The following is a 26,190-nucleotide window of genomic DNA, read 5'->3' as shown; positions in this document are numbered from 1 at the left end:
ACGCGCGATTTGTGAAAACAAAATAACCGTACGTTCGTGTTGAAACGGTGCAATCGACTTCTGCTAATAGCCAATGACAATTCATCCCACCCCGTATAGCGCTTACTGGCTGTTGCTTGGGAACGAGCGGCGATTCGTCTGCAAACTGCTCTAGAGCATTCCTGACGTTTGACCATTGTAGATGTGACGCAAGGTATTTGTACGACCGAAAACACTGCAACAAAGCTATAAACATTCACGGGAAAAGCTTAGGGCGAAAACAAACGACACGCTTAAACACGCCAAGTAAGTACACAGGGGACGGAGAAAAAATTAGAAAAAAATCTTAACCTCCAGGATGATTTTTACCCGTTTGCCGGGGTTTAAACGCCTACTGGTGCGTACATTTTCCCAATTTTAAAAAGGTAACATTTTACCGTCGTATCGCCATCGATCCACCACGGTGCGTGTGGCTGTGTGTGTATGCCAGTGTGTGTGTGTGTGCGTGTGGATGTACGCAAGCCGCTGGACGCGAGAGCATGCGAATGAAACGTCGAGCGTGACAGAGAGGGCACGAGCCGTCCGACGAAAAGGCGTCAGACGTCTGGCAGCGACGTACACACAAATCACAGTGCAGTATCCCCAGGCAGCTGCTGGACGAGTTAGGGTTTTCGTGACTGTCATTCTGCCCGAGCCGAAGAGTGGCAACATCTAAGTTAAGGAAAGTGACTCGTACAGGCGCGCAAGGTAAGAACAGTGGCGCTTCACGGTGTGCTTGGATAAAAAAAATCGCAGCAAGAATTTTTTTCACGCACGAAAAATTGCCCAACTGTGGTGATAAGCAAAGGCAGTGAGGAAAAAAAATCGAAAAAAATTATTAACCATCCTCTAAGATGCCAGCACGCACTCCAGCCACACACACACACACGCACACACTCGTACACGGGAGCGTGGCCCGAGCTGTGCTGCTGCCGTTGTGTGTGCACATACACGGCAGCCGTGTACAGCCGTCCGGCCGTCTGACAGGGTGGGCACACTGAGCTAACGCAGCGCCACCATACGTCCGTGCGTGGAACTACGGTCGAGGTCACGTGAACCAGCTCCGACCGCTTGCGAGAGAGAGCGGGCGATCGAAAACGGGCCGAACAGTGTGCGCGCACCAGCTCGCCGAGCGCTTTTGCGGTTTGCCGTCTCAGTCAGACATTTTTCCTGACAGGCTCGGCAGCGGGTCTGGCTTGCAACAGACCAGGGCAACATCAGGGCCGCCATTTTGACGTCGTCGCGCGACTCGGCCGCTCTCGTTCACATCTCGGGCTGTGCGGGGCACCGTTTCGTTCAGTCGTCAGTAGCGCTTCTAGAGGCGAGAAGCGAGCGAGCGAGCGAGCAGAACAAAACGGTGAACGCTGGTTCTTGGAAAAAATATCTCGCGTTTTATTTTTTTGTTGGTTGCTTTCGAGTGGTAATTTTCTTTTCCTACATGAATTGTTTTTAATTGTTTTACGGTACCCAAAAAAAAAATTCACGCTCTTGCAAATTGTTGTGCCGAGTGTGTGAGACAGTGAAGCAATAGAAAGTAAGCTTTCCGTCTGTGTGTATGTGTGTGTGTGCGTGCGCGTGTGTGTGTCTACCGATCGTGGCTCTCTTGTACGCGTGTGCGAAGGTGTGCGTGCGCTTGTGTATGTGTGTGTGTACATGCGCGTCGAGCACTTTGTACGTACACAAATTTTCGACGCGTTTGTGCATGGGTTATTGTGTGTGTGTGTGTGTGTATGTATGTATGTGTGTTCAATAATTTTGATCCTTTTTGGTTTCAAATGGAAAAATGGTTTTATACTTTCCAGACTGTTGGTGTATGGGGTGGGACATGGGGGGGGGGGGGGGGGTTAGGTTCGCGCATTTGACGCGGAATCAAAAATGATGTGTTTTATGCGCTCTCAGTTTGCGTGCGCGCGTGTATGTGTGTGTGCATCATTCGGTTCGAGATGTGCGTGGATGTGTGTTGTATGAGTTTAAGCAATAGGAAGGAACATTTGTAGGATGAAACATTTTTCTCTGTCCTCTGTTTATAGGTGTTTTGTTACTGGTTTGATGATGTCTGATAAGGTTCTGCAGTTTGTTAACATACACACACAAAAAAAAACCCTCCTATTTTTATCACCACGACACAACACACTTTGCATGTGCGTGGACAATTGTTTTATTGTAGGTGTCGGGCCAAAACTCGTTTATTTATTTTTTAATATTTTTTTCTTCATCCAAATTTTGCATTATTGTTGTGCGGTTCATGATGGTTGTGGTTTTTGCAGGCGAATCTCAATTTTTGATTCACCACCCTGCTGCTATTCATTCTTCTGCTGAGCAAGTGTGTCTGAGCACACACACACTCTCTTCCTATTCTCCCTCTCTATTTCTTTCTCTCCATTCAAACACACAAGTGCGCACACAGTGGCAAACCAATAACACAGTTGCGTGTGCAGTTGGTGCTTTTCTATTGGTTTTCCAATCGGCACTCCAATACACAGGCACGCGGGCGCGTGGGGTCCTTTCTTTATAGTATGTTGGCGTGCGTGCGTGTGCGTATGTGAGACAGTGACAGTTGTGTGCGGCGTGTAAGTGTGTGTGTGTGTGTGTGTTTTGTGCACAAGTGCAATCACAAAAAGGCAAGCAAGCTGCTGTCGGTCGGTCGGTCGGTCTCTGCGTCGATGTGTGGGCATAAATGTTTTGAAGCGGTTGTTGTGTGTATTGTGCAGAGGAGTAGTAGGCAGAAGCGTTATTCAATGGCAGCGGTTTGTGATGTGGGTTTTGTTTGGTTAGTGCACACATGGTGGAAAAATGACTCGGAGGAATTCTAAAATTAAATTAAAAAGATGAGTGTAGGTTACTTTCTTTCCCGGCACCGAATGAAACTACAATCAACCACAGCCAGAAAGGGCAATCAAATCAATTTAAACACACTGCCTCGACGTCTCTTTCTATGGTTTTGGTCGAGTCCACCAGAGTTGAGCGTGCACGGTCCCTCAGGCACATCGTACGCGTCAAGCCACGTTCCATCAGGTTGCCGGAACATTTTAGGAAATTGTAGGACTGGCGAATCAGAAGCAGATGAGATTCTGGGTTGGGATGCAGATAGTGGTGGAGGGATATTTAGCTGTTTTTACCCTCCATTATTTTGGGGGTTTCGGTCTGGGTTTGTTGGTTACCGGCTGAATTTAGTTCGTTCGAACAGAGCAGCAGAGTTATAACAGTCTGTATGGAAAGAATAGTTCCTGGAAAGAATAGCGTATTTCTTTCGGTCATTTTGTGTTGCAAGAATGCCGCTGTGTTTTCGTTGGCTGCTGTGTGGTAGCATTTCATTCTTTTTTTGTCTTATGCACAATTGTTTTTTTTTCCTTTTTTTTACCTAATGCACTTTTTTTTTCTCTTTTCTCTCTCTCTTACAGGAATATTCCCCCATACCACGAACCCAAAAGGAGGGGGGCTTATACACATAGTGAAATGAAGCGAGAAGGAATTTCTTTTGCAATATTTTAAAACCCCCAGGATAGCGGAAAAGCGGCAGCAGTTGCAGCAATAATTTCAAAACAAAAACAACAGAAAAGGGGGAAAAAAACGCTACTTGGGAGAAAATAACGCGCGCGCTTGTTTGCACACCCACATACACACCGAAACCAGTCGAGTCGGGAGTTTTGCCTAGTTCCTGTTTGTTTTATTTTTTTGTTTTAATGTGTGAACAACAACGTCGGCCTCCACCGCAGCAGCAGCAAGGGCGAAAGCGCATCAGCAGCGGCAGTGGTAGCGATCGCAACAACCGAATGATGTAGCGCCAAGAGTTGCAATACGTGCGAGTGTGCTGAACACAACAGTATTAGGGAACGCGGTGTGTGGTGTCGTCCTCCCGATAGACACTGAAGCAAACGAGGACGGCATGCCCACGCACACACAAGCACACAGTAGCAGCAGGCAGCAGCAGCAGCAGCACCGTCGCGTCGTTTTATATTTTGGTGCCGATGCACTGAGCGACGACGGCAACGCAACAACAACAACAACAACGCCGCAAAGGAAAAGAAAGAAGCAGCAGCAGCAGCAGCCAGGCCCATTCGAACGCCGCGCGGTGTGTGTGCGTCGAATGCGCGCGCGCGCGCGTTCGTAAGCGCAGCGGTGTTAGTAAAGTGTGTAAAGTTCCAAAATCTACATCTCCATCAATCGCAATCCCGTGTGCGCGCGTGTATAGTTTCGTGTGCAGTGTCGTGTGTGTGTGTGTGTGAGTGTGCGCGCGCGCGCGCCACGCTCTCTCTTCGTCGCCCGATAATCAGCCTACAGACACATCCCCACTCACACACACATACACAAAAGCACACACATCCTGAAGAGGTGGTGAATTTCTCAGTGTGCCGTGTGTGTGCGTGCGTGCGTTCGGGCTGTAGTGTGTGTGCCGCGTGAAATCATCGTGTGTCGGGTGCCGCTTGTGTAGTGAAAGCGTGCGGCAGTGTGTTGTGTGTGTGTGTATCTGGTTTTTGTATGTGGTAGCAGCGGGGGAGTTTAGGGCTGTGTGTGAGAGGCGTGGAATTGTGCATCCAAGGAAGTGCGCGTGTGTGAGTGTACATCGTGTAAAGTTCGAGAAATCAATCATTTGCATCCTCGAGATCATTTGCATCCTCACCATCGTCGTCGTCAACGTTCAACCAAACCGTAGCCGTCTCTGCAATAAACAAAAAGACCGCCAGCCCGAGAGCGCCTTCGCCCACCCCCACCTCCAAAGTGTGTGTGCGTGAGAGTGTGTATGGGCGGTGGGTCCAACAATCCATCCGAAAACAATAGGAGCACGCACACGCGAACGCGAAACGGGTCGAGGTGTGTATGTGTGTGTGTTGAAGGTAGTAGAAGGTTGTGTGCAAAGTGCGCGAGTGCGCGAGAGAAAGAGAGAGAGAGGACACGAAATAGCTTCACCGCAACAATCCACTAGTAGCAGCGCATCGTCACACACCCGCACACACACACAGCCAACCTACGGCAAAGAGAAAATCTGGTGGGAGCAGCAAAAGAGAGAAAGGGAGAGAGAGGAAGAGAGAAGATCATGATGTACAGCAACAACAGCAATAGAAAGTGTTTCAAATATGAAGTTACTGATCGTGCAACTCGTGAGCAAAGTTAGCTTAAGTTTAAGCAAACAAAATTGTGTGTGTAAAGTGAAATAATAATAAAAATAATTTAAATTAAAGAAGGAAATATTCAAAGCTAAAGGTAAGCTAAAACCGGGGTGTAGCAATAGCCCCTTCCCCCCTCCTCCCAGAACGAAAAGATAAAGAAAAGGAATAAGCGCAACACCAGCAGCAAGTCCCGCCGTGCGTGAGTGCGTTGTTCGATGCTGCTGCAACTTGTTCGTTTTCTTTCCACCACCAACATAATCACCACCACCCATCACCAACATCATCATCAGCAGCAACCAAACGAAGCCAGAACGCAACTTCTTTAACACGATTGTTTTCCCTTTCTTCTCCTTTTTCCACATATCTGTATGTTTCGCGTACAGCAGCACAGTGCTTTGGCCGAGACGTACGAATCGCTTCTATCAACATTAGCAAAGTGATAAAAAAGAGAAAAAACAATGGCCGATCACATGGAGGAGCCACCGATGAAGCGGGCGAAAGTCCGAGAAGTAAACTCAGGTAAGAACGCACGAGATGAAGCCACTAAAATATAGATCTCCCCCCCCCCCCCCCCCTCCCCTTCCCACAACAAAACTTCTAAAACCTTTATTTTAGGTGTGTGCAAACCTTATGTGTGTGTGCATCATAGCGATACGCAGCTGTTCGATTGCTCAAAGAACTATGATGGATGTCAAATCGACGCGATGTTGTTTTGAGTAGGATGCTAGGCAAACAAGGACAAGCTCAGAAAACAATAGAATAGATAGCAAACACAGCGTTGTTTACCACCCCATTGGTTATATTCTGAAGGGTGAAGAGCTCGCTCACACCAATCCACTTCTGCACCGAAGGCAAATGTATAACGAACTTTTCAAATCACCGGCCAGAGTGGTGTCAATTCGGGTGTGTTGTATTTTGACCGAATGAAAAGGATTAACAATTTACAATGAAAAAAACGCACACACACACACACACGCACACGCACACGCACTCTGCTTGGGATACTTTTTCACCCTACAGGCGCGCGCTGAGTTTCATTTTTAGGGTCTCCGCAAATTGCATTGCCTGCGTCTGTCCGCATGTATGTGTGCGTGTGCGCGCGCTCGTGTGTGTGTGTGTGTGTCCATGAAGTGAGTGGTGCAGTGAGTGCATTATTCCGGTTGAGCGGCTGGCTCCGCTTCTGCCAGCACCAACACACGCACACACACACACACTCTCGCAAAAACCAGACAGGACACAACATAAACCGTACGCTCAACTAGCACTCACACATCCTTACCAGAGTCGGGAAGGGTTTGTACGGTGGTCAACACATTTATTGTCAGAGAGTTTTTCCATCTTCTTGATACAATTACAATTTAAATGCAATCGATGCGTTACAGGTAAGGGAAAGTTTATTCTTGTGGCGGAATACGGGTCTGCACGATGGTAAGAAAGTGAAGAAATCTTTGTCTTATCCATCGCAGGAGGTAGCCAGAACTAGAGAGAGAATGTCGAAAGAAAGAGAGAATGTTACCAAAAGAGAATGAGAACGGAAAATGTCCATTTTTTAAGACAGGAGAGAGGAACTAGTTCTGCTACTCCTCGCCCTTTGATAGTTTTTTTTTTGTAGAAATGACATGCCAAAGTGTTGCTTTTGTAGACCGCTTGGCCAACTAATTTCCCCAATGTGCCGATAATCATCCCCTCCCCGTTATTTACAGTTTAATAAAATGCCATTATTAATCCTCTCTTCATGCTCTTTTACACGTTCCATGTACGGGTCTCGTCGCTCGTCGCTCTCCGGGGGGGCTTTCGCGTCCAGAAGTAATCGCAACCACGCTCGATCAAATGTTCGACCTGGAGAACCATCTTCCGGACGAGCTGATGGGCGACAACACGTGGGTCGATTCGTTGAGCGGAGGAAATAAACCACCCGGTCCCGGTCCGGGATCACAGATGAATGGAGACGATCCGGGCGGGGGAACTTCCAACCTGTCGCAGGTATCGCTCGCCCTCCAACGCCAGCAGCTACAGCAGCAGCAACAACAACAGCAGCAACAGCAGCAGCAGCAACAGCAAATGCAACAGCAGCAGGTGCACCACCTAATGCTGCAACAGCAACAGCAGGTTAGCAACCGTTCTTTCGCCGCGTGAATCGTTGCTCCGAAGTATAGGGGACTAAATGTAGGCTTCGCTTTTTTTCTTTCTTTCTCTTTTTTTTCTAACACCACATACATACAAACATGCTGCACATACGCACACCAGACGAACAAAGCGATGCCGGGCCAAGCGATGCTCGGGATGGGACCGCTCGGTGCCAAGACGCCCGGCATGCTGTCCTCGATGAACCAAGCAATGGGCAACAATGTGGTAGTGAACGCGATGGGAGCCGGCGGCGGTGCCGGCATGCTCGGCATGGGCAGCGGCATTGGTCCGAACGGGGGTGTCGGCGGTGGGGCTGGCGGTGCCGGCGGCCCGGTGATGACGAACAGCATGGGCTTGAGCGGGGGCGTCATGTCCGGCGGTGGGCTGGTGCAGCTAAACAGTGGTGGTGTGCGGCAATCAAACGCCCAGCAGGTTGGTGGCGGCGCGGGCGGTAACGGTGGTCCGATGATGCACCAGCTGGTGCCGCCGCAGAACGGCCCGATGGGAGGCGGCCAGCCCCGGCTGGGCAACCCTGGGCTGATGCCGCGCACCACCGGGCACATGAACCCCGGCCTGCGGCAGCTAGTACAGCAGGGCCACGCGGTCGGTGCCCCGATGGTGGGCCAGATGGGCGGTGGTGGTGCGGGGAATGCAGCCGGCGGTCAGTTCGTGGTCGGCTACCAGCAGCAGGGAGTGATGGCGCAGGGCGTCCGTACCGTATCGCCTGTCCTCGTCAATCGCCAGCCGCCGAACGCACCTGGCCCGGGTGGTGCGCGGCTACCGAACCCGATGGTAACTGGTGGCGGTGGTGCGGGTGGCGCCACGATAGGTATGCTCGGAGGCGACGGCAGCGTTGGACCGCAGACACAGGCCGGACCGGGTGGTCCGGGCGGTGTGGTCAGCCTGCAGCAACAGCAGCAGCACGTTGGACCGGGCCCGAATGCGCCCCAGATACGGCCACTGGTCGCGTCAGCGGCGGCGGCAGCAGCGGCACAGCAAAACCAAGCCATGAACTCGATGAACGTGGCGAGCGGAGCGGCAGGCGGTAGCGGGCCCGGCTCATCCGGTACGGTGGGTGGGGCGACGGGCGGCGGTACGTCCGGCACGATGAACAGCAGCCCCGGTGGCAACCCACTGTTGGCCGATCCGGAGAAGCGAAAGCTCATCCAGCAGCAGCTAGTGTTGCTGCTGCACGCGCACAAGTGCCAGCGGCGCGAGGCGGAAAACCCGAGCGGCAACATCTGCAGTCTGGCGCACTGCCGCACGATGAAGGAGGTGCTGACGCACATGCAGTCCTGCCTGCTGGGCAAGAACTGTCCCAAGACGCACTGCTCGTCGTCACGGCAGATCATCAACCATTGGAAAAATTGTCAGCGGCAGGACTGTCCCGTCTGCTTACCGCTCCGTGATACCAATAAATTGAAACAGCAACAAGCTTCCCAGCAGCAGCAGCAACAACAACAACAGCAACAACAGCAGCAGCAGCAGCAACAGCAGCAACAGCAGCAGCAACAACAACAGCAGCAACCTCAACAATCTCAACTACAACAATCTCACCAACAGCAGCTTCATGCGCAGCAGCAAATGCAGCAACCTCAGCAGCAGCAACTGCAAATGCAGCAAGACCAGCATCAGCAGCTGCAGCAATTACAGCAGCAATTAGCGCAGCAGCAGCAGCAGGATGTGATGCAGCTGCCGCAGAAACAGCAGCAGCAGCTGCTGATGCAGCAGCAACAGGACCAACAGCAGAAGTCGATGGAACACAAGCAGCAGTTGGTGAAGTCAGCCCAAGCCCAAATGATGCTGTCGGACAAGGATCAGCAGCAGCAGCAGCTGCTGCAGAAACATGCACAACTGCAGGCGACGCAGCAGATACAGCACAACATGCTGCAACAGCACAAAAAGGTACAGCAGCTGATGATGCAGCAAAAGCAGGAACAGATGCTGCAGAAATCATACTCCCAGCAACAGCAAAACCAACTGCAGCAGCAACAATTGCAGCAACAGCACCAGCAACAATCACCTCAGCTGATGCAGCAGCAGTCACCGCAGCTCCAGGTGCATCAGGCACAATTGCAACAGCAACAGCAAGTGCTGTCCCAACAGCAACAGCAGCAGCTCTTATTGCAGCAGCAACACCAACAACAGCAGCAACAGCAACAGCAACAACAGCAACAACAACAGCAACAGCAGCAACAACAACAACAACAACAGCAGCAACAGCAACAACAACAACAGCAACAGCAGCAACAACAGCAACAACAGCAACAGCAGCAACAACAGCAGCAGCAGCAGCAGCAGCAGCAGCAGCAGCAGCAACAGCAGCAGCAGCAGCAACAGCAGCAACAACAGCAACAGCAGCAACAACAGGATAACAAGTCCCCCATGTTTGCGCAACGACAGGTAGCGCAGCAACAGCAAGCTCAACTGCAGCAGTCGCAGTTATCACAACTATCGCAACCACAGCTACAAGCCCAGGTCGCTCCGCAGCTTCAATCACTTTCTCACGCACCTTCTCCACAACAGCAACAACAGAACCAGTTAGCCTCTTCTCAGCAAGACCATAAAAAGATTGTTCAGCAAGTGACCGAGGTGGCAGTAGCACGTGCTGCTGTGACGACCCCTGTTTCGTCTGTAATGCAACAACAACCATCACAGCAGCAACTGCAACAGCAACAACAGCAGCAACAGCAGCAACAGCAGCAACAGCAACAACAGCAGCAACAGCAACAACAGCAGCAACAGCAGCAACAGCAGCAACAACAGCAACAACAGCAACAACAGCAGCAGCAGCAACAGCCGCAACAACAGAAACTGCAAGTGGAACAGAAAAAGGACCAGCTACAGCAGCATTTAGAGCAGCCGAAAACAGAACCACAGCTAGAGGTGCCACAGGACCAGCAGCAGCATAATGAGCTGACCGAGAAGCAACAAACGCTGACGCCAGTGATGCATTCGGTGGACTCGTCGGAAGCAAGTAGTGCACTCAGCAAGCCAGACGGCAGTGCTGACCCGACAACAGTATTGACGGTGAAGCAGGACGAGCACGCGAAAGCGCAGGAGCCGAGCGCCGAACAGCTGCTGCAGGATCAGCTGCAGTCACAGTTGGACATGAACAAGCAGAAAACGGATCCGCTGCAGAAAGACCTAAGGCTGCCCGGCATTGAGCAGGACGGCAAGGACGGTCAGCGCGATGCGACCGAGCAGAAGGACCACTTGGATCATTCTGAGCAGGACAAGACGAAGCAAACGGACGACGCGTCGGAGAAAAAGACGCAGCCAGAGGCCAAGGATGGTGCGACGAATCACGACGGGTCGAAAGAGTTGTCGGATAAGCAGCAGGAAAAGGTGGACAAGAGCGACCACAAGGATGGTCTGACGAAGGGAGGCTCATCGTCCCCAGCGATAGTCGATTCCGGGACACTAGCGGACGCCGCGACGAGCCAGGGCGAAAGCTCCGACCAGGACAAGAACGATCAGAAGGACGCGAAGGACGCGACACAGGACGGCAAAGAGCAGCATCATGACAAGCAGCAGGACACGCTGGAACCGGCAAAGGGCGACGATGCGTCACAAGCGGAGCAAAAGGAAGGCAAAGCGGACGGGTTGGCCGACCAGCAGCAGCAGCAGGATAAGAAGGAACAGTCGGAAACGGAAAGCAAATCGCAGGACGCGGGTGCGGGCGAGGCAAAGGATCAGCAAGATAAGCCAAGCGGAGAGTCGCTCGATCACAAGATGGCCGACGGCACGGCGGAGGGCAAAGCTGCGCTGGACAAGAAGCAGCAACCGGGCGAGACCGGTGCGGCATCCGATGCTGCGACCGATCAGTCGGAGAAGAAGCCAGAATCGCAATCACCGGACCAAACGTCTGCGACCGGTGAGCCGCTGCCGGACAAGCTGGACGGCGGTAAGGAAGACGCGCAAAAGGATGCTAGCAGCAACGGTGCCAGCAAAGCGGACGAACTGGCAGACGGGCTGTCGAAAGCTTCCTCCTCGCTGCCGTTGGCGGACAGCGGGCTGGAAGACGCCAGCAAGCTGCTGAAGTCGGACGACAAACCAAAGCTGCCAACGGTGGACCAAGCGGCCGGTGACGAATCGAGTCAGAACGATGCGTCCAAGGCCGCTAGCGAGCTAACGGAGGAGGGAGCGAATAAGATGGACGTGCAGGAGCAGGGAGACAAGGAGAAAACGGCTGGCGAGTTGCTGGCGGAAGCGATGGAAGTAGATTCGGACTTGGCCACGGCCCAGTCCGTCGGGTCTACCGATCAGAGCAAAGCAGGCCAGCAGCGAACGGGCGACGATCAGCAGGACGCGGTGCTGGCGAAAGCGCTGCAGGACGCGGATCACGAAATGAAGGACGTCTCGCTCGTGGCACAGCTCCAGGAGCAGGAGAAGGACAAGCAGTCGCCGTCCCCTCAGCAACGGCAGCTGCAGCTCGACCAATCGAAGCAGCAGGAACTGGCTAAACCGCACACACCGCTGACACCTCAAACCGCCCTATCCTCGCCCCAGCAGCAACAGCAGCAGCAGCAGGCTCAACAGCAAACGAAGCTGAACCTGCAGCAACAGCAGCAGAAGCTGCAGCAGCAGCTACAGCAACAGCTGCAACCCCAGCAGCAGCAGATGCAAATGCTGCAGCAAAAGCAGCCCCAGCAGATGCTGCTACTTCAGCAGCTGCAGCAGCAGCAGTCCGACAGTCAGATGCAGATGAAGTCAGCGGACAGCACGGAACAGCAGCAGCACGATCAGCAGTTGCTCTCCTCGGCCCAGACCACTCCGCAGGCATCGCCACTGACGAACCAGCAGCAGCTGAAAGGACTGCTGCCCCAAACGGTCGTCTCGGTGGGCCAGGAGCAGGCGGGCGGACAGGCCGGCCAGGACGGGTCAGCGGCGCAGGTGCTGCTACAGCAGCAGCAGCAGCAGCAGAACGCCACTGGAAGCGTAACGGCCGGCGTGGATGGTGTGGTAGGTGCAAGGGCACCGTTCAACCAGCAGCTCGTGAACAGTATGCAGCAGCAGTGCGGTCCCTCGTCCTCACCGTTGCAGGGCAATCTGATCGGTGCTGCCGGGCAGCAGCAGCAGCAGCAACAGCCAAATCAAATGAACAGCATGCGTGCCATGGGAATGGTGAGCCAGCAGCAGCAGCAGCCGGGAGGCAACGCGGTACGTCTGATGATGCCACCGAACCAGCTAGTGACGAGTGGCGGCATGCTGCAGCAAAACGCTACCGACGGTATGCTGGGCCAGAATGCGGCCAACCAGCAGGGAGGCGGCGGTGTGCAGCAGACGCAAGCGAATCCCTCCATCATTCCAATGGGAGCGGGTAGCGGCGGCGGCGGCAACCAGATGCTGTTCAGTCCCGGCGACGGTAGCACGCTGACGAACAGTGGGGCGGTAGTGTGCAGCACGTCGACCACTGGCGGCGGCGGTATGCAGACGATGACGTCCCAGTCGATGCCGCTGATGAACGCGACCAACACGAGCACGATGAGCGGCGGCGGCGGCGGGGGACCAAACACGAGCAGCTTCGCGGCGGGCAGTGGTGCTGGTGGGGGCGGAGCAGGCGGTACCGGCGGTACCAACCCGTCGATGGTGGCAGTGCCGGTGCAGGGTACGAAGGATTGGCACCATTCAGTCACGCCCGACCTGCGCAACCATCTGGTGCACAAGCTGGTGCAGGCGATCTTTCCCTCGCCCGACCCGTCCGCCATGTTCGACAAGCGGATGTACAATCTGGTCGCGTACGCGAAGAAGGTCGAGGGCGACATGTACGAGATGGCCAACTCGCGCTCGGAGTACTACCACCTGCTGGCGGAGAAGATCTACAAGATACAGAAGGAGCTGGAGGAGAAGCGCCAGAAGCGCAAGGAGCAGCAGATGCAGCTGCAGCAGCAACAGCAGCAACAGCAGCAGCTGAACGCGGCCGGGCAGGTAGTGGGCGGTGCCGGTGCCGGCGGTGCTGGTGCGAATGCCGCCGGTCAGCTGCTGCGCCCGCTCAACCACAACCACCAGCAGCAGGTGAACCTGCTGGGCGGTATGAACGCGGCGGCGGGCGCTAACAATCCGGCCGCCATGCAGCAGATGCGGCACGGCGGCGGCACCGGTGGACTGATGAACCAGGCGCAGAACAACCTCGGCGGCCAGCTGGGACCAAACAGCCGGCTCGGCGTGGTAAACGCGCAGCAGCAGGGCGGTGGACCGGGTGGCCAAACGCAGCAGCTGTTTGTGGCGCAGCCGGGCCCAAGCCCGAACGGCAATCTGGTGCACGGCGCGGGCGGCACTGTGCTGCCCGGCGGGCTTTCTCCCTTCGCCCAGCAGCAGCAACCGAACAACCATGCGCAGGGCATGGTCGGTGTGCCGCAGCAGCAACCGTCCCCGCAGGTGGTAAACCAGCAGTCATTCCTCAACGGACCGGCAATGATGGACAGCTCCTCGCAGCTGCAGCAGTTCAACGACATCGTGCGGGCCAAGTGCGCCAACCTCAGTGGTGGCGGTGTCGACGGTACGCAGCAGCAGCTCGGGCAGCTCTCCAGTGCGCTTACCGGTCAGACGATGGCGCAAGGCATGCGCACGGCGTTCGGTGGCGTCAATGCTAGCGCGGCGCAGCAACAGCAGCAGCAGGGAGCCAATCCGGGCAACAATCCTGGTGCGTCCGGCGGCATGTTTGTCAACACAATCAACCCCGGCGGCGGCGGTGGTGGTGGTGGTGGCGCCGGCGGCTTCAAGCTGATGAGCGGCGGCAAAGCTCAGGCCCAGCAGCGCAACATGGCTCTGCTCTCGGGTATGGGAGGTGGTGGAGGCGGTGGCGGCGGCGGCACCGGCGGTGCTGGCACAATCGGCAGTGCGGGAGGAGCCGGCACAGGCGGTACCGGGCTGACCGGTACAGCAGATCTCCTAGCCAGCAGTCCGTACGGTGTCGTCGGTGGGGCGGGTGGAACGATCGGCCCCAATGCAACCACCGTGGCCACGTCGAACGGGCCCATGCTGCCCTCCCCGGCAGGGAACAGCAGCACGTCCAGCAACAGTATTGTACCGCTACTGCTCACGCCCGGAGGACCACCGTCGACGGAATCATCGTCGGCGGGCGTCGGTGACGGGCTCGGCGGACCGACCGCCACAACCGGTGCGTCCTCGGCCTTGCCCGTTGGCGGCGGACTTCTTCCGCCAGGCAGCTCGCTGGGCGGAACGATGGTGACCGGGGCGGCCGCCACCGCCACCCTCTCGCTGAACGGCAGCTCTACCACGACGACGCCCGCAACGACGCCGGCCACCCCGGGCAGTGGTGCCGCCCTCCCATCCACGTCCACCGTGCTGCCCGCCTCGACCGGCAACCTTAGCGGAGGGTCCGGCACGACGAACACCACTGCCAACGGGGCCAGCACGCTCACCACGTCGGTGGGCATGTCGGTCAGCCGCATGACCGCGTCCTCGTCCTACAGCTCGCAGATGGCCGCCCTCGAGGCGGCGATGGCACGGGACAAGGAAGACTCGCCCGAACAGCCGAGCAGCAGTGGCGCGAAGGACGCCAGCGCTGGTGGCGGTGGTGGCGGCGGCGGCGGCTGTGGCAGCAAGAACAACAAGGGCAAGTTCGAGATGAAGCGCGAGGAGGACATCAAGAGCGAGCCGGACAGCAACCACATGGACACGTCGGGCGGCGGCGAGAGCGGCGGCAAGAACGTGAACAACGAGTGCATGAGCATGATGGCGCACGAAATCAAGTCGGAGCTGATGGACGGTTCGGACGGCAGCAGCAGCGGCGGCAGCAGCGGCAAGAACAAGCTGGACGTGACCTCGTTCAAGGTGGAGGTGGAGCAGGGCCGCCCCGGCAGCCCGAAGGCGAAGGTGATGAAGACGGAGCTGAAGGCGGGCATCTACCCGGAGCCGACCATCCAGACGAACGCGAGCGACAACAAAAAGAAGTGCTGTAAGTAATGTGTGCTGTTGTTATTCACGCACAGCTTTTCTTACGTTTGCCTTTGCTTTCTTCTTCTTCGATTAGCGTTCAAGCCGGAGGAACTGCGGGAGGCGCTGCTGCCCACGCTCGAGAAGCTGGTCACGCAGGAACCGGAATCGATCCCGTTCCGCATGCCGGTCGACCCGAACTCGCTCGGCATACCCGACTACTTCGACATCGTCCGCCAGCCGATGGATCTGAGCACGATCCGGAAGAAGCTGGAGAGCGGCCAGTACCAGGATCCGCGCGAGTACGTCGACGACGTGTGGCTCATGTTCGACAACGCCTGGCTGTACAACCGGAAGACGTCACGCGTCTATCGCTACTGCACCAAGGTAAGCTTGCGCTTTCATTGCTTTGTCGTCGTACGCGCCCGCCTTACAAATGCATCGGCGTTTCTTCTTCCTCTCCCCCAGCTGTCGGAGGTGTTCGAGATGGAGATCGACCCGGTGATGCAGTCGCTGGGGTACTGCTGTGGCCGCAAGTATACCTTCAACCCGCAAGTGCTGTGCTGCTACGGCAAGCAGCTATGTACCATTCCACGAGACGCAAAGTATTACAGCTACCAAAACCGGTATGTACTCGCTAGTAGTGGATCGTTGCTCGTTGCGGCACATTGCAGTTGCATTTTCACCCCCTCCCCCGTCCTCAGCTAGGGAAAGCAAAACGGAAAGGGAATGTTTTGTTCGTTTATTTGTTTGTTTGTGAAAGCAGCATCATTTACCTCTCTCAGATCGTTACTTCAAACCAAAGCCTCATCATCACGACTAAAATCTGTACCCACAACTGCGATGATGATGATGGCAGTGTGTGCATTTGCTTCGCTTGCTCACACTAGTAGACACACAAATGCATGCAACCGGCACCCGTTGGTGTGTACGGTGACTTTCGAACTGAAGAAAATGAGTAATTGTACCGCATGCGCATATCCTTGCTCCTCTTACCATTTTTTCATTCGCTTGATAATTTCGCATCACAAACTCACACATCTTCGCTTAGGAAACATAGCAGGAGAGAAACGCCTTGATCCAATAAACCCGCTTTGATTAGATTGTTTTTTCGTACAGTGAAATTAAAATTTGTTCATTTGTTTTATATTTTCATATTACGCGCTCATCAACACTCTACTACCACCACCACCACCACCAACGTATCACCGCGCAAAATATCTACAAAAAAACACAAACACACACACATGCTTCCTCGCCATCTCCCAAATTCCCAATCTTGTTATCGCCATCAACATTCGGAAAACCATGATCTTCACGCCATCTTCATCCCATGCCACACCAACACACACCCTAACCTGCTGCGCCGAACGTTCTCGCTCGCTCAACACAAAACCAAAACTAAAAGCTCTTTTGGGGCATTATCTACCAGATACACGTACTGTCAGAAGTGCTTCAACGAGATACCGGGCGATACGGTTACGCTTGGTGACGATCCGATGCAGTCGCAAACGTGAGTATGAAAACATCATGGGAATATACCATTTCTAGAGCCCCGTAAGACCTATGCTTACAATGTGTGTCTGTGTGTTTCTCCGGCCCGTCGCTGTGTAGCCAAATCAAGAAGGACCAGTTCAAGGAGATGAAAAACGATCACCTCGAGCTGGAACCGTTCGTCGACTGTCTCGACTGCGGGCGCAAGCAGCACCAGATCTGCGTGCTCTACCTCGAGTCCATTTGGCCGGGCGGGTTCGTGTGTGACGCCTGCCTGAAGAAGAAGGGCCAGAAGCGGAAGGACAACAAGTTTAACGCGAAGCGTCTGCCCACCTCCAAGCTCGGCACGTACATCGAGACGCGGGTGAACAACTTCCTGAAGAAGAAGGAGGCCGGCGCCGGCGAGGTGCACATACGCGTCGTCTCCAGCTCGGACAAGATGGTGGAGGTGAAGCCGGGCATGCGCAGCCGGTTTGTCGAGAACGGCGAGATGCTGCCCGAGTTCCCGTACCGCGCGAAGGCACTGTTCGCGTTCGAGGAGGTGGACGGCGTGGACGTGTGCTTCTTCGGCATGCACGTGCAGGAGTACGGGTCGGAGTGTGCGGCACCGAACACGCGGCGCGTCTACATCGCCTACCTCGACTCGGTGCACTTCTTCCGACCGCGCCAGTACCGCACGTCCGTCTACCACGAGATACTGCTCGGGTACATGGACTACGCGAAGCAGCTCGGCTACACGATGGCCCACATCTGGGCCTGCCCGCCGTCCGAGGGCGACGACTACATCTTCCACTGCCATCCGCCCGAGCAGCGGATACCGAAGCCGAAGCGGCTGCAGGAGTGGTACAAGAAGATGCTGGACAAGGGCATGGTCGAGCGTACCATCCAGGACTACAAGGACATCCTGAAGCAGGCGATGGAGGACAAGCTGCAGTCGGCGTCCGAGCTGCCGTACTTCGAGGGTGACTTCTGGCCGAACGTGCTGGAGGAAAGCATCAAGGAGCTGGATCAGGAGGAGGAGGAAAAGCGCAAGCAGGCCGAGCGCGAGGAGGCGGCGAACGCGGTAAGTGCAAGTGGGGAGCTGAGTTGCTACTCGGTCTCTCTGTATGGGTGTGTGTGTGTGTGCGTGGATTCTATTTTCGACTGAATTTATTTTGTACAGATGATCATGTCGAACGATGACAGCGACACCGTAGCCGACGGTAAGAAGAAAGGCCAGAAGAAGGCGAAAAAGTCCAACAAGTCGAAGGCAGCTCAGCGTAAAAGCAACAAGAAAACCAACGAACAGATTGGCAACGATCTCAGCGCAAAGATATTCGCCACCATGGAAAAGCACAAGGAGGTGTTCTTCGTCATCCGGCTTCATTCGGCGCAGTCGGCTGCCAGCTTAGCGGTAAGCTTTTTTTTAGGTTTATGCTTTTAAAATTTCTCATTCTCTGGGAACCTCGGTACGGGAGGGATATTTTTAATTATTAACCACCTGCCCCTTATGATTCAAAACTGACTCTTTTTTTTTTTTTTCGCTACAGCCCATCCAAGATCCGGATCCACTAATCAACTGCGATCTGATGGACGGGCGCGATGCGTTCCTGACGCTCGCGAGGGACAAGCATTTCGAGTTTTCTTCGCTACGCCGGGCTCAGTTCAGTACGCTCTGCATGCTGTACGAGCTGCACAACCAGGGCCAGGACAAGTTTGTCTACACCTGCAACAACTGCAAGAACCACGTCGAGACGCGATACCACTGCACCGTCTGTGACGTAAGTATTCTCTGCCGCGTGTGGTGTGGTTGTTCTTCCTTCTGCACTATTTCGTTGCATTATCTAACAAACGGTCTTATCGTCCCCGTGCAGGATTTTGATCTCTGTATTACCTGTAAGGAGAAGGTGGGCCACCAGCACAAGATGGACAAGCTGGGTTTCGATCTGGACGACGGGTCGTCCCCGTCGGACGTGAAGCAGACGAACCCGCAGGAAGCGCGCAAGCAATCGATCCAGCGCTGCATCCAGTCGCTGGTGCACGCCTGCCAGTGCCGCGACGCCAACTGTCGCCTGCCGTCCTGCCAGAAGATGAAGCGGGTGGTGCAGCACACGAAGCACTGCAAGCGAAAGACGCACGGCGGTTGCCCGATCTGCAAGCAGCTGATAGCGCTCTGCTGCTACCACGCGAAGCACTGCCAGGAGGCGAAATGCTTGGTCCCGTTCTGCCCGAACATCAAGCACAAGCTGAAGCAGCAGCAGCTACAGCAGAGGTAAGCGTTTGTCATTGGCAATTTGGATGGGTTGTTTTTGTTGTTTGTTTGTTTTTTTTTTTTTTTTGTGCGGGATTCAGGCACTAAACTTTTCCCCTTTTTTTCTGTCTCTTTCTCTCTTTCAGATTGCAACAGCAGCAGCTTCTTCGGCGCCGTATGGCGGTGATGAACACGACCCGGCTCGGTGCACCGACACCGCAGATACCGCAGAACAGCAACGGCGGCGGCAGCAGCCTGAGCAGCGCCGTCTGCTCGACCAACGTCATCGCCGGCTGCTCGGTGGCCCCGTCCGGGCCGGTTAGCAACACGATGGCGATCGGTGTGCCGGCGAGCGGCGGTGGTGTCGTCACCAGCATGGCATGTGGTGGGTTAAACAATGCCGGCGCGGGTGCCATGAGTCCGTCGGCCGTGCCAAACACGGTCCAGATGGGTGGCATGGGCAGCCCGCACCACGGTGGCATCGGCATGAAGCCGGGAGCACAAACACCGCCGGCGAATGTGCTGCAAGCTGTCAAACAGGTATGTGTGTGTGTGTGTGTGATGAATCGGGAATGTTTTAACACAAATTTGCTCTCCATTTGCTCATCCTTTCCTGCTCGTCGGCTAATCCAGGTACAGGAGGAAGCCGCTCGCCAGCAAGCGCCCCATGTGGGCTATGGCAAGGTCAATCCCGTAATGATACCGCCAGTAATGGCGCGTGCCATGCCGGCCGGCCATATGAACGCGGGTGGCGTCGGTGTGAACGTGTCGGGCGTGGGCGTGATGCCCAATGCGCAGCAGCAACCGAATGCGGTGGGCGTGGCGATGGGTGGACCGGGCGGTGGTCCGGGCGGCCTCGGCCAGAACGTGATGCAAATGGACCAGTGGAACACGCGCTACCCGAACGGTGGCGGTCCGGGCATGCGACCAACGCTCCCCGGCATGATGCAGCAGCCGCAGCAGCAACAGCCACAGAACACGCTCCAGACGGTAAGCGAAGCTTCAGTTCACTCACAAGAGCACGATCGCCCCATGGATAAGGTTCGTAACATTCCTTTTCTTTTTTTTATGGTTCTACACAGGGCATCATGGGTGGCGGTGTCGGAGGTGCGCAGATGATGGCCGGCATACGGCAGGGCCCGGTCGCCATGCAGGGTGGCATGATGGGCAATGCCCAGCAGCAGCAGGCCGGCGGGCAACAGAACCAGCCCGGTCAAACGCAGATGGCCACGCAGCCGAAGCAGGCGATCGCACAGCTCATGGCGACCCTCAAGAATCCGGCCGCCGGTCCGGAGCAGCAGCAGCAGCTCCTGTCGATACTGAAGGCCAACCCGCAACTGATGGCTGCCTTCATTAAGCAACGACAACAACAGGTACGAGCTAAATTCTTCTCTCTCTCTCTCTTTCTCTCCCTTTCTAGCGCAAACGTTCTTTATTGTTATTGTTTGTTTTACTCTATTTCCTCTCTCTCTGAACAGGCGGCTCATCAGCAGAATCAAAATCAAGTGGGAATGCCGCAGCAACAGCAACAGCAGCAGGTGCAGCAGCAACAGCAGCAGCAAGCGCAGCAACAACAGCAACAACAGCAACAGCAAGTCCAGCAGCAGCAGCTCAACGTCATGCATCCCGGTGGCTCGCAGGTGCAGCAGGTGCAGTCTGGCCAGCCGGTAATGGTGTACAATCCGACAACCGGCGGGCAGATGGCAGCGAACCGCATGCAAGGCGTACAGGGTATGCCGGGCGGCGGCAAACCGGGCAACAATCCATCCATGCAAATGCCGGTAAGTGTGCGTAATTCACCCCACCCCGCAATTCGAGTCTAAACCATATCCTCCTCCTCCTCACACACGGTTGCAGCTGCAGCAACAGCTCTGGTACAAGCAGCAGCAGGCGCAACAGCAGCAGCAGCAGCAGCAGCAACAGCAGCTGATGCTGCACCGCCAGCTGGCCATGTCCGGCGGTAACATTCCACCCGTCCCACCGTACAACCAGCGTCCCCGGCCGCAGCAGCAGATGGGCGGCGGGTACGGGCAGGCTGGCGGCATGTTCCCCGATCAGCAGCAGTACATTCAGCAGACGATGAAGCCGAACCCGCAGGCACAGGGCGGCGTCGGCGTGAACGTCTTGTCCCAGCAGCTGCAGCAGCAGCAGCAGCAGCAGGGCCAGGGCCCGAACCAGGGCATCATGGGGCCGCCGAACCCGCAGCAGCTCGCCATGCAGCAGCAGCTGATGCAGTCGGTCCGGTCGCCGCCACCGATTCGCAGCCCGCAGCCCCAGCCGTCCCCGCGGGCGGTACCGTCGCCGCGGGCTCAACCGTCCGTGTCGCCGCGTGCGCAACCGTCGCCGCACCACATTCCGTCCCATTCGCCCGTGCCAGTGCAGCCGGGCGACGTAGTGCTGCACAACCACATGCACTCGGGCCACCAGCCGGGCAACGTGGTTGGCATGGGAGGTGGCCTGGGCAACGTCGGCATGCCAGGGGCGGGCACCGGTAACGTGGTCGGAGTGGGCGTCGTCGGTGTGGGCGGCCCAGTGAACGCCATGTCGGTGGGCGGCGGCATGGGCGGCGTGGTGGGCGTAGTCGGCGGGCTCGGTGGCGGCAACGTGGTGGGCGTGGGAGGCGCGGGCGGTGTGCAGCAGGATCTGTCGCAGGGCGTCGGCATAATCGGCCCGGGCGGTAACGGGAACGCTGGCGAAACCTCCCTGCCAGACCAGCTGACCAAGTTTGTCGAACAGTTGTAGTAGTATTCTGGAAAAAGTCAACGTAGCGGGTAGAAACGTACTATTTTGATATTATTAGTTTGTTTTAGAATAATTAGTTTTTTTTTTGGTACAGATGTTTACAAATCGTGTGTAGCTTAAGTGAAGTGTGATTCCGTTCTGATAGGGACAAAGAAAGCATTACGCAAGCATTACGAGCAAGAAAGGATAGTATATTTGTTTACCAATTGTGTCGGAAGGTAAAGTGAAAAGTACGTGGCTGCGCATATAAGCAAGGAAAACAGCAATTTAAGGATATAGTTTCATTGAACAGAGCGAAAGGCATATATTGGACATAGGCTATATAATTGTGCATAGATATAGTTCGATTTTCGTTCAACATGGCGAAAGTCGGTCCTATTCGCTGTCAATAGTTAAATGTTCATTAGTTCTATTCCAACCAATACCCTGAACACAATTTTTGTTTGTTTTTTAAGGGCTCGTATTCTAGGCTTAGGACGAAGAGTTTTTTTTTCTATTTCGTTATAATGTATCACAAGCATAGGTGGAGAGCGATTGTGTAGCACTCACACGTAGATCACGCGAAAAATCATACGGTTTAAGTAATGAATTGCTCGATTTGAAGCCATTTTTCTCAGGTTTCATTAATTACCTTCGAAACACTTGCACACGCGCTCGCGCTAAAAAAAAGAAAAGAACTCACCTGCATACGTCATAACTATATTAGTTTATTATCATGTATAGATATATACATACACATATACATATACATATATTTTCTCCATGTGCATGGTGTAAATATGCAAGTCTCCGAAACGTCTTCGTCCTTTAACATGTGCATAATGATTGTGACAGGTTCAATAAGCGCGGGCCCGTAAAGCATGTAGTAGGCCAAACGAGAAACGACTAGCGCAAATTTAACTCTGCGTGATTTACCTTCAAATAATACTGTGTTCCAGTGCGTTTTCAGTTAACACGAAAGCTCTAGTGCGTGTTAATCTATTTTATAAAGCTGTACATATTTAAATCCCTTTTTGAAAGATGAAGATCGGAGAGAGGAACCAGGGACATGTAGATTACGGATGAGGGCGGGGTGCAGGGTGCGAGCTAGAAACATGCGGTGTATAGGAAAATTGGTAAGAAAAATCAGAAAACAAACAACACAACCAAGAGAGCAGAACAAACCAGAAGAACGACACAAAAGGCCTTGCTAGCGAAGTGGTGAAGTAAAACGTGTAAAAGAAATGCAATTTGTATAGGTAAAAAAACATACAAAACAAACAAACATTAGACTTTTGAATTTAGTGTATTCTTCGAAAAGGGAGTTAGCGCGAGTGCATTATTATAATGCATTCGCAGTCACACATCCACTCGCTCGCACACACCACACTACAGCTTCTAACCACCCAAGCTTTCGTACGGGGGTTTTGAATTCTTTTTTTGGTGGGTGTGGTTTTTTTTCTGGCTTTTTTTTTGTACATCTTACACTGAACGATCTAATCACAAAAGTTCTACAGTAAGGTGGTCCTCAATGCACGTATACGCGCAATCTGCAAAGTAGAATGTTTTCCGTTTTTTTTCCGACACTAGCTGCAATCACTAAAGTATTTTTAAAATCCTTCAAAGAAAATTCAGGTACCCGTTAGCCATAATCTCCTTTACCGGCATTAGGTTGCGTATTTTCCCTTGTTTGTATATATTTGCTTCCTATTCTTTTCTTATCTAACATCGGTTATTCGGTCGTGTGGGTTGCAGTAGTCAATTCGTACGACTTAACAACCCAAGGGTGTTGTTACTCGAACTTGAATGGCTTGATTCTTTTCACACGCAGAGCTGACTATCCATTCTGTTTTATGCGCCCTGCTACGGTTGTTGCACCAAGAAAGAGGATTTGCCCGTTTGTTTTTGTCCCGAACTGACTGCACCTTTTGGGCTCTGGCGAGTGTGCGCGTGTGCTTGTGAAAATGTGGGCTAATGGCTAGTTGGGACAAAGTCACATAAGATAAGCTGGAAAAAGTAGTACGAAACATTGGAAGTGGAGACTCTGGTGCGTGCGTGTGTGTGTGTGTGTGTGTAACGAGACCACCCCGTAAGCTTTAAAACCGAAGAGCAAGCAAGATTTAATTTAGGCAGTAAAAAGTGACACAAATTACATTTAAAAGCAATGGCGTCCTGTGTAACCGATTCCCGCCCTTCCCGGCGCCCTGTTGTGCTCTGTCGCCTTGTGTGACAGAAGCCGGGGATGTGGGAGGGTGGTGAGTTTGAACTACGAAACAAGACTTACTTCTTCGATAAGTGGAAACGTGCGCTTTTACTACGTTCTGTACATATAGATTTGATTTTATCCGGCTATAAACGTGGTCAGGGCCTGTTAACAAACTCTTTGCTGGCTTTGTATTAAAAAGTGTATTCTAGCAATAATCCTAAAACTGGCAAGGTAAAGAGACGCGAAGGAGGGCGGGAGAATTTGAGAGATCGAGAGGCAGAGAGAATAGAGGACAGGGTAGTAGTAGCACTTTCTCCCATCTTTCATTTAAAAAAAAAACCACCACCACCCATAACTCAGGATGAGTGCACACAATATACCACATTCACGTTCACAATATTGGGTGAGTACGCCCTTTCCAGCGTGAGTGTGCATTGTGTTTTTTTTTTCTTCATTAATTTTCTATTTCATCTGATCTTTTTTTTGTAAAAAAATAACGAATGGGATAGAAAGAGAGAGAGAATAGAGAGAAAAAGAAAGATACAAAGAGAGGGAAGATGTAGGATGATCTTTCTCGACAAAGACAAAACGAAAGGTAGGGCAATTGAAGAGAAATTGTTATGTGGCTGTGTCGTCGTTATTATACGCATCATCAGAGTGCGGTTAACCGCCTGATGGAAAATGGTTTATGCGCGGTTCGCGTCCCGTTTTTCTACTGTCTTGCTGCACATACGCCCAACGTTGGCGGGGCGAGAGGACAGACCATTTGTGATTAGTTTCCCTTACCTTATTCGTTTTAGTTATCGTAGTTATAACACGCAATCCTTACTGGCGTGCATGCGAAAGCCGTACTACAAAAAAAGAAAAGCAAGGAAAACAAGAGAGTAAGACAGCAAACGAACACACATACATCACACGATCTGACTTGATTTTCACTTCCTCTTTAATTATAGCGTAACGGTTAGTACGTAAGGAAGCATACAGACGTGTTTAGTTATTATAATGTGTATACATATATGTATTTATATATGTATATATGCATACATTAAACGTTCACACACTTTTTCACGCTTGTTTAATAATTTATCTATCCGCGATCGCTTTCAATTCTTGTAATTGTGTGCACAGGTGTATATATATATATATACGTAACAAAACAAATGTTCTAAAGAATAATATTTAAGTATAATATACACATACCCTACACACCTAACACCCACCCACACCCCTTCCATCATTTCCCCTCCTGTTGCTGTTGCTGTCGAGCGCTTAAAGAGATTCGAAGAAACACGACCAACCGATGGGAATTCCAATTGGTAAAACAACACACCCACGTACGTACGTACAATATCATTGCCCATTACCTCTCTCTCCCCCCCCCCTGCCTCCTCCCCCTCCGTATCTCCCTTTCTACCTTCCTTGACCACCCCCTACCTCTCATTCTTCCATATCCCAAATGCTCAAACGCGAACAATATCATCCCAGTCCGCAGTTCCACGTTAGGCGGTAAAGCAAAATGTAATCTGTATCCTTTATACATAAAGCTAGGATTACGATTGGAAATAATTTATAACACAAAATGCCACATTTAATATAAATATATTCTATACATAAATGTAGCATATAGGAAGGATAGTTCGTGTCCCACACCACTCGAAGATCGCTGTTCAAACAAAATTTTGAGATGTAGGCGATAAAATGCGAGAAATGGAGAGAGGAAGGGTAAGAAAAAAACGCAGAAGCGTAAGAACGGAAAATTAACACTAGACCATAAAAAAATGGAGGCAGCAGGTCGATGATACTGTAAATTGCATAGAAAACGCATGCGGGGGTATAAAAGCAAAATGTACTGAGCAAAAGGGTTTAGCAGCAGCCAGCAGCAGCAAACAGAAGCAAAAAGCAAAAAAAAACGGGATGACAGAGAAAACGAAGCGCGTGTGTGTGTGTGTGTGTCCGTGTGTGTGTGTGTGTGTGTGAATGAGTGTGTGTGTGTGTGTGCGTGTTTGCATGTATCCGCTGTTGCAACGAAATCATACACAACAAAAAAGCTCACCCACTTCGTTTTCTCTCCTAACTGCAGTTGCGCGTGGTTTAATTTAATAGTCCTACCAGTAATTGAAGCAAAAGCAAAACAAAAGCAAAACATCCTTCATACTTACAAGCTCTATAATAATTAAATAGAAAAAAAAAAACGAAAGAAACAATTATGTTGAAACGATGTACTATTACTGCTAAATGTAAAGCGGAGAGAGGATCGTGAAAACGATGTAAGGGACGGAGAGGGAGAAGTATACAATAAGCAAGGTAGAGCGAGGAAGGGTAAAGAGAAAAATCAGAAACAAAGAAACAAACGAACATAAAATGTATACAAAATCAAGAATGTA

At 52.9% G+C, this 26,190-nt stretch overlaps 1 protein-coding gene across 14 annotated transcripts; it reads left to right on the top strand.

The window, feature by feature from the left end:
• The first annotated feature begins 135 nt into the window (after positions 1-135).
• LOC1272249 (histone lysine acetyltransferase CREBBP) lies at positions 136-26,190 on the top strand. 14 transcript variants are annotated; one of them, XM_061653368.1, is made up of 17 exons: positions 136-285; positions 3,420-5,220; positions 5,513-5,645; positions 6,931-7,235; positions 7,374-15,177; positions 15,253-15,542; positions 15,624-15,781; positions 16,564-16,668; positions 16,770-17,712; positions 17,812-18,042; positions 18,179-18,409; positions 18,503-18,900; positions 19,026-19,419; positions 19,513-19,869; positions 19,962-20,252; positions 20,358-20,660; positions 20,737-26,190. In XM_061653368.1, exons 3-17 carry the CDS (start codon positions 5,585-5,587, stop codon positions 21,619-21,621), a joined length of 12,756 nt encoding a protein of 4,251 aa, XP_061509352.1. In that variant the 5' UTR covers positions 136-285; positions 3,420-5,220; positions 5,513-5,584; the 3' UTR covers positions 21,622-26,190. The 14 variants fall into 14 exon arrangements, with proteins under 14 accessions (XP_061509352.1, XP_061509307.1, XP_061509388.1 ...); XM_061653323.1 differs by having other exon boundaries at positions 5,510-5,645; XM_061653404.1 differs by having other exon boundaries at positions 267-1,552; positions 6,934-7,235.

The sequence above is a fragment of the Anopheles gambiae genome, chromosome X (genome assembly GCF_943734735.2).
Source record: "Anopheles gambiae chromosome X, idAnoGambNW_F1_1, whole genome shotgun sequence".
NCBI classification, from domain to species: Eukaryota; Metazoa; Arthropoda; class Insecta; order Diptera; family Culicidae; genus Anopheles; species Anopheles gambiae.
This window is presented reverse-complemented; position numbering and strand designations above follow the sequence as displayed.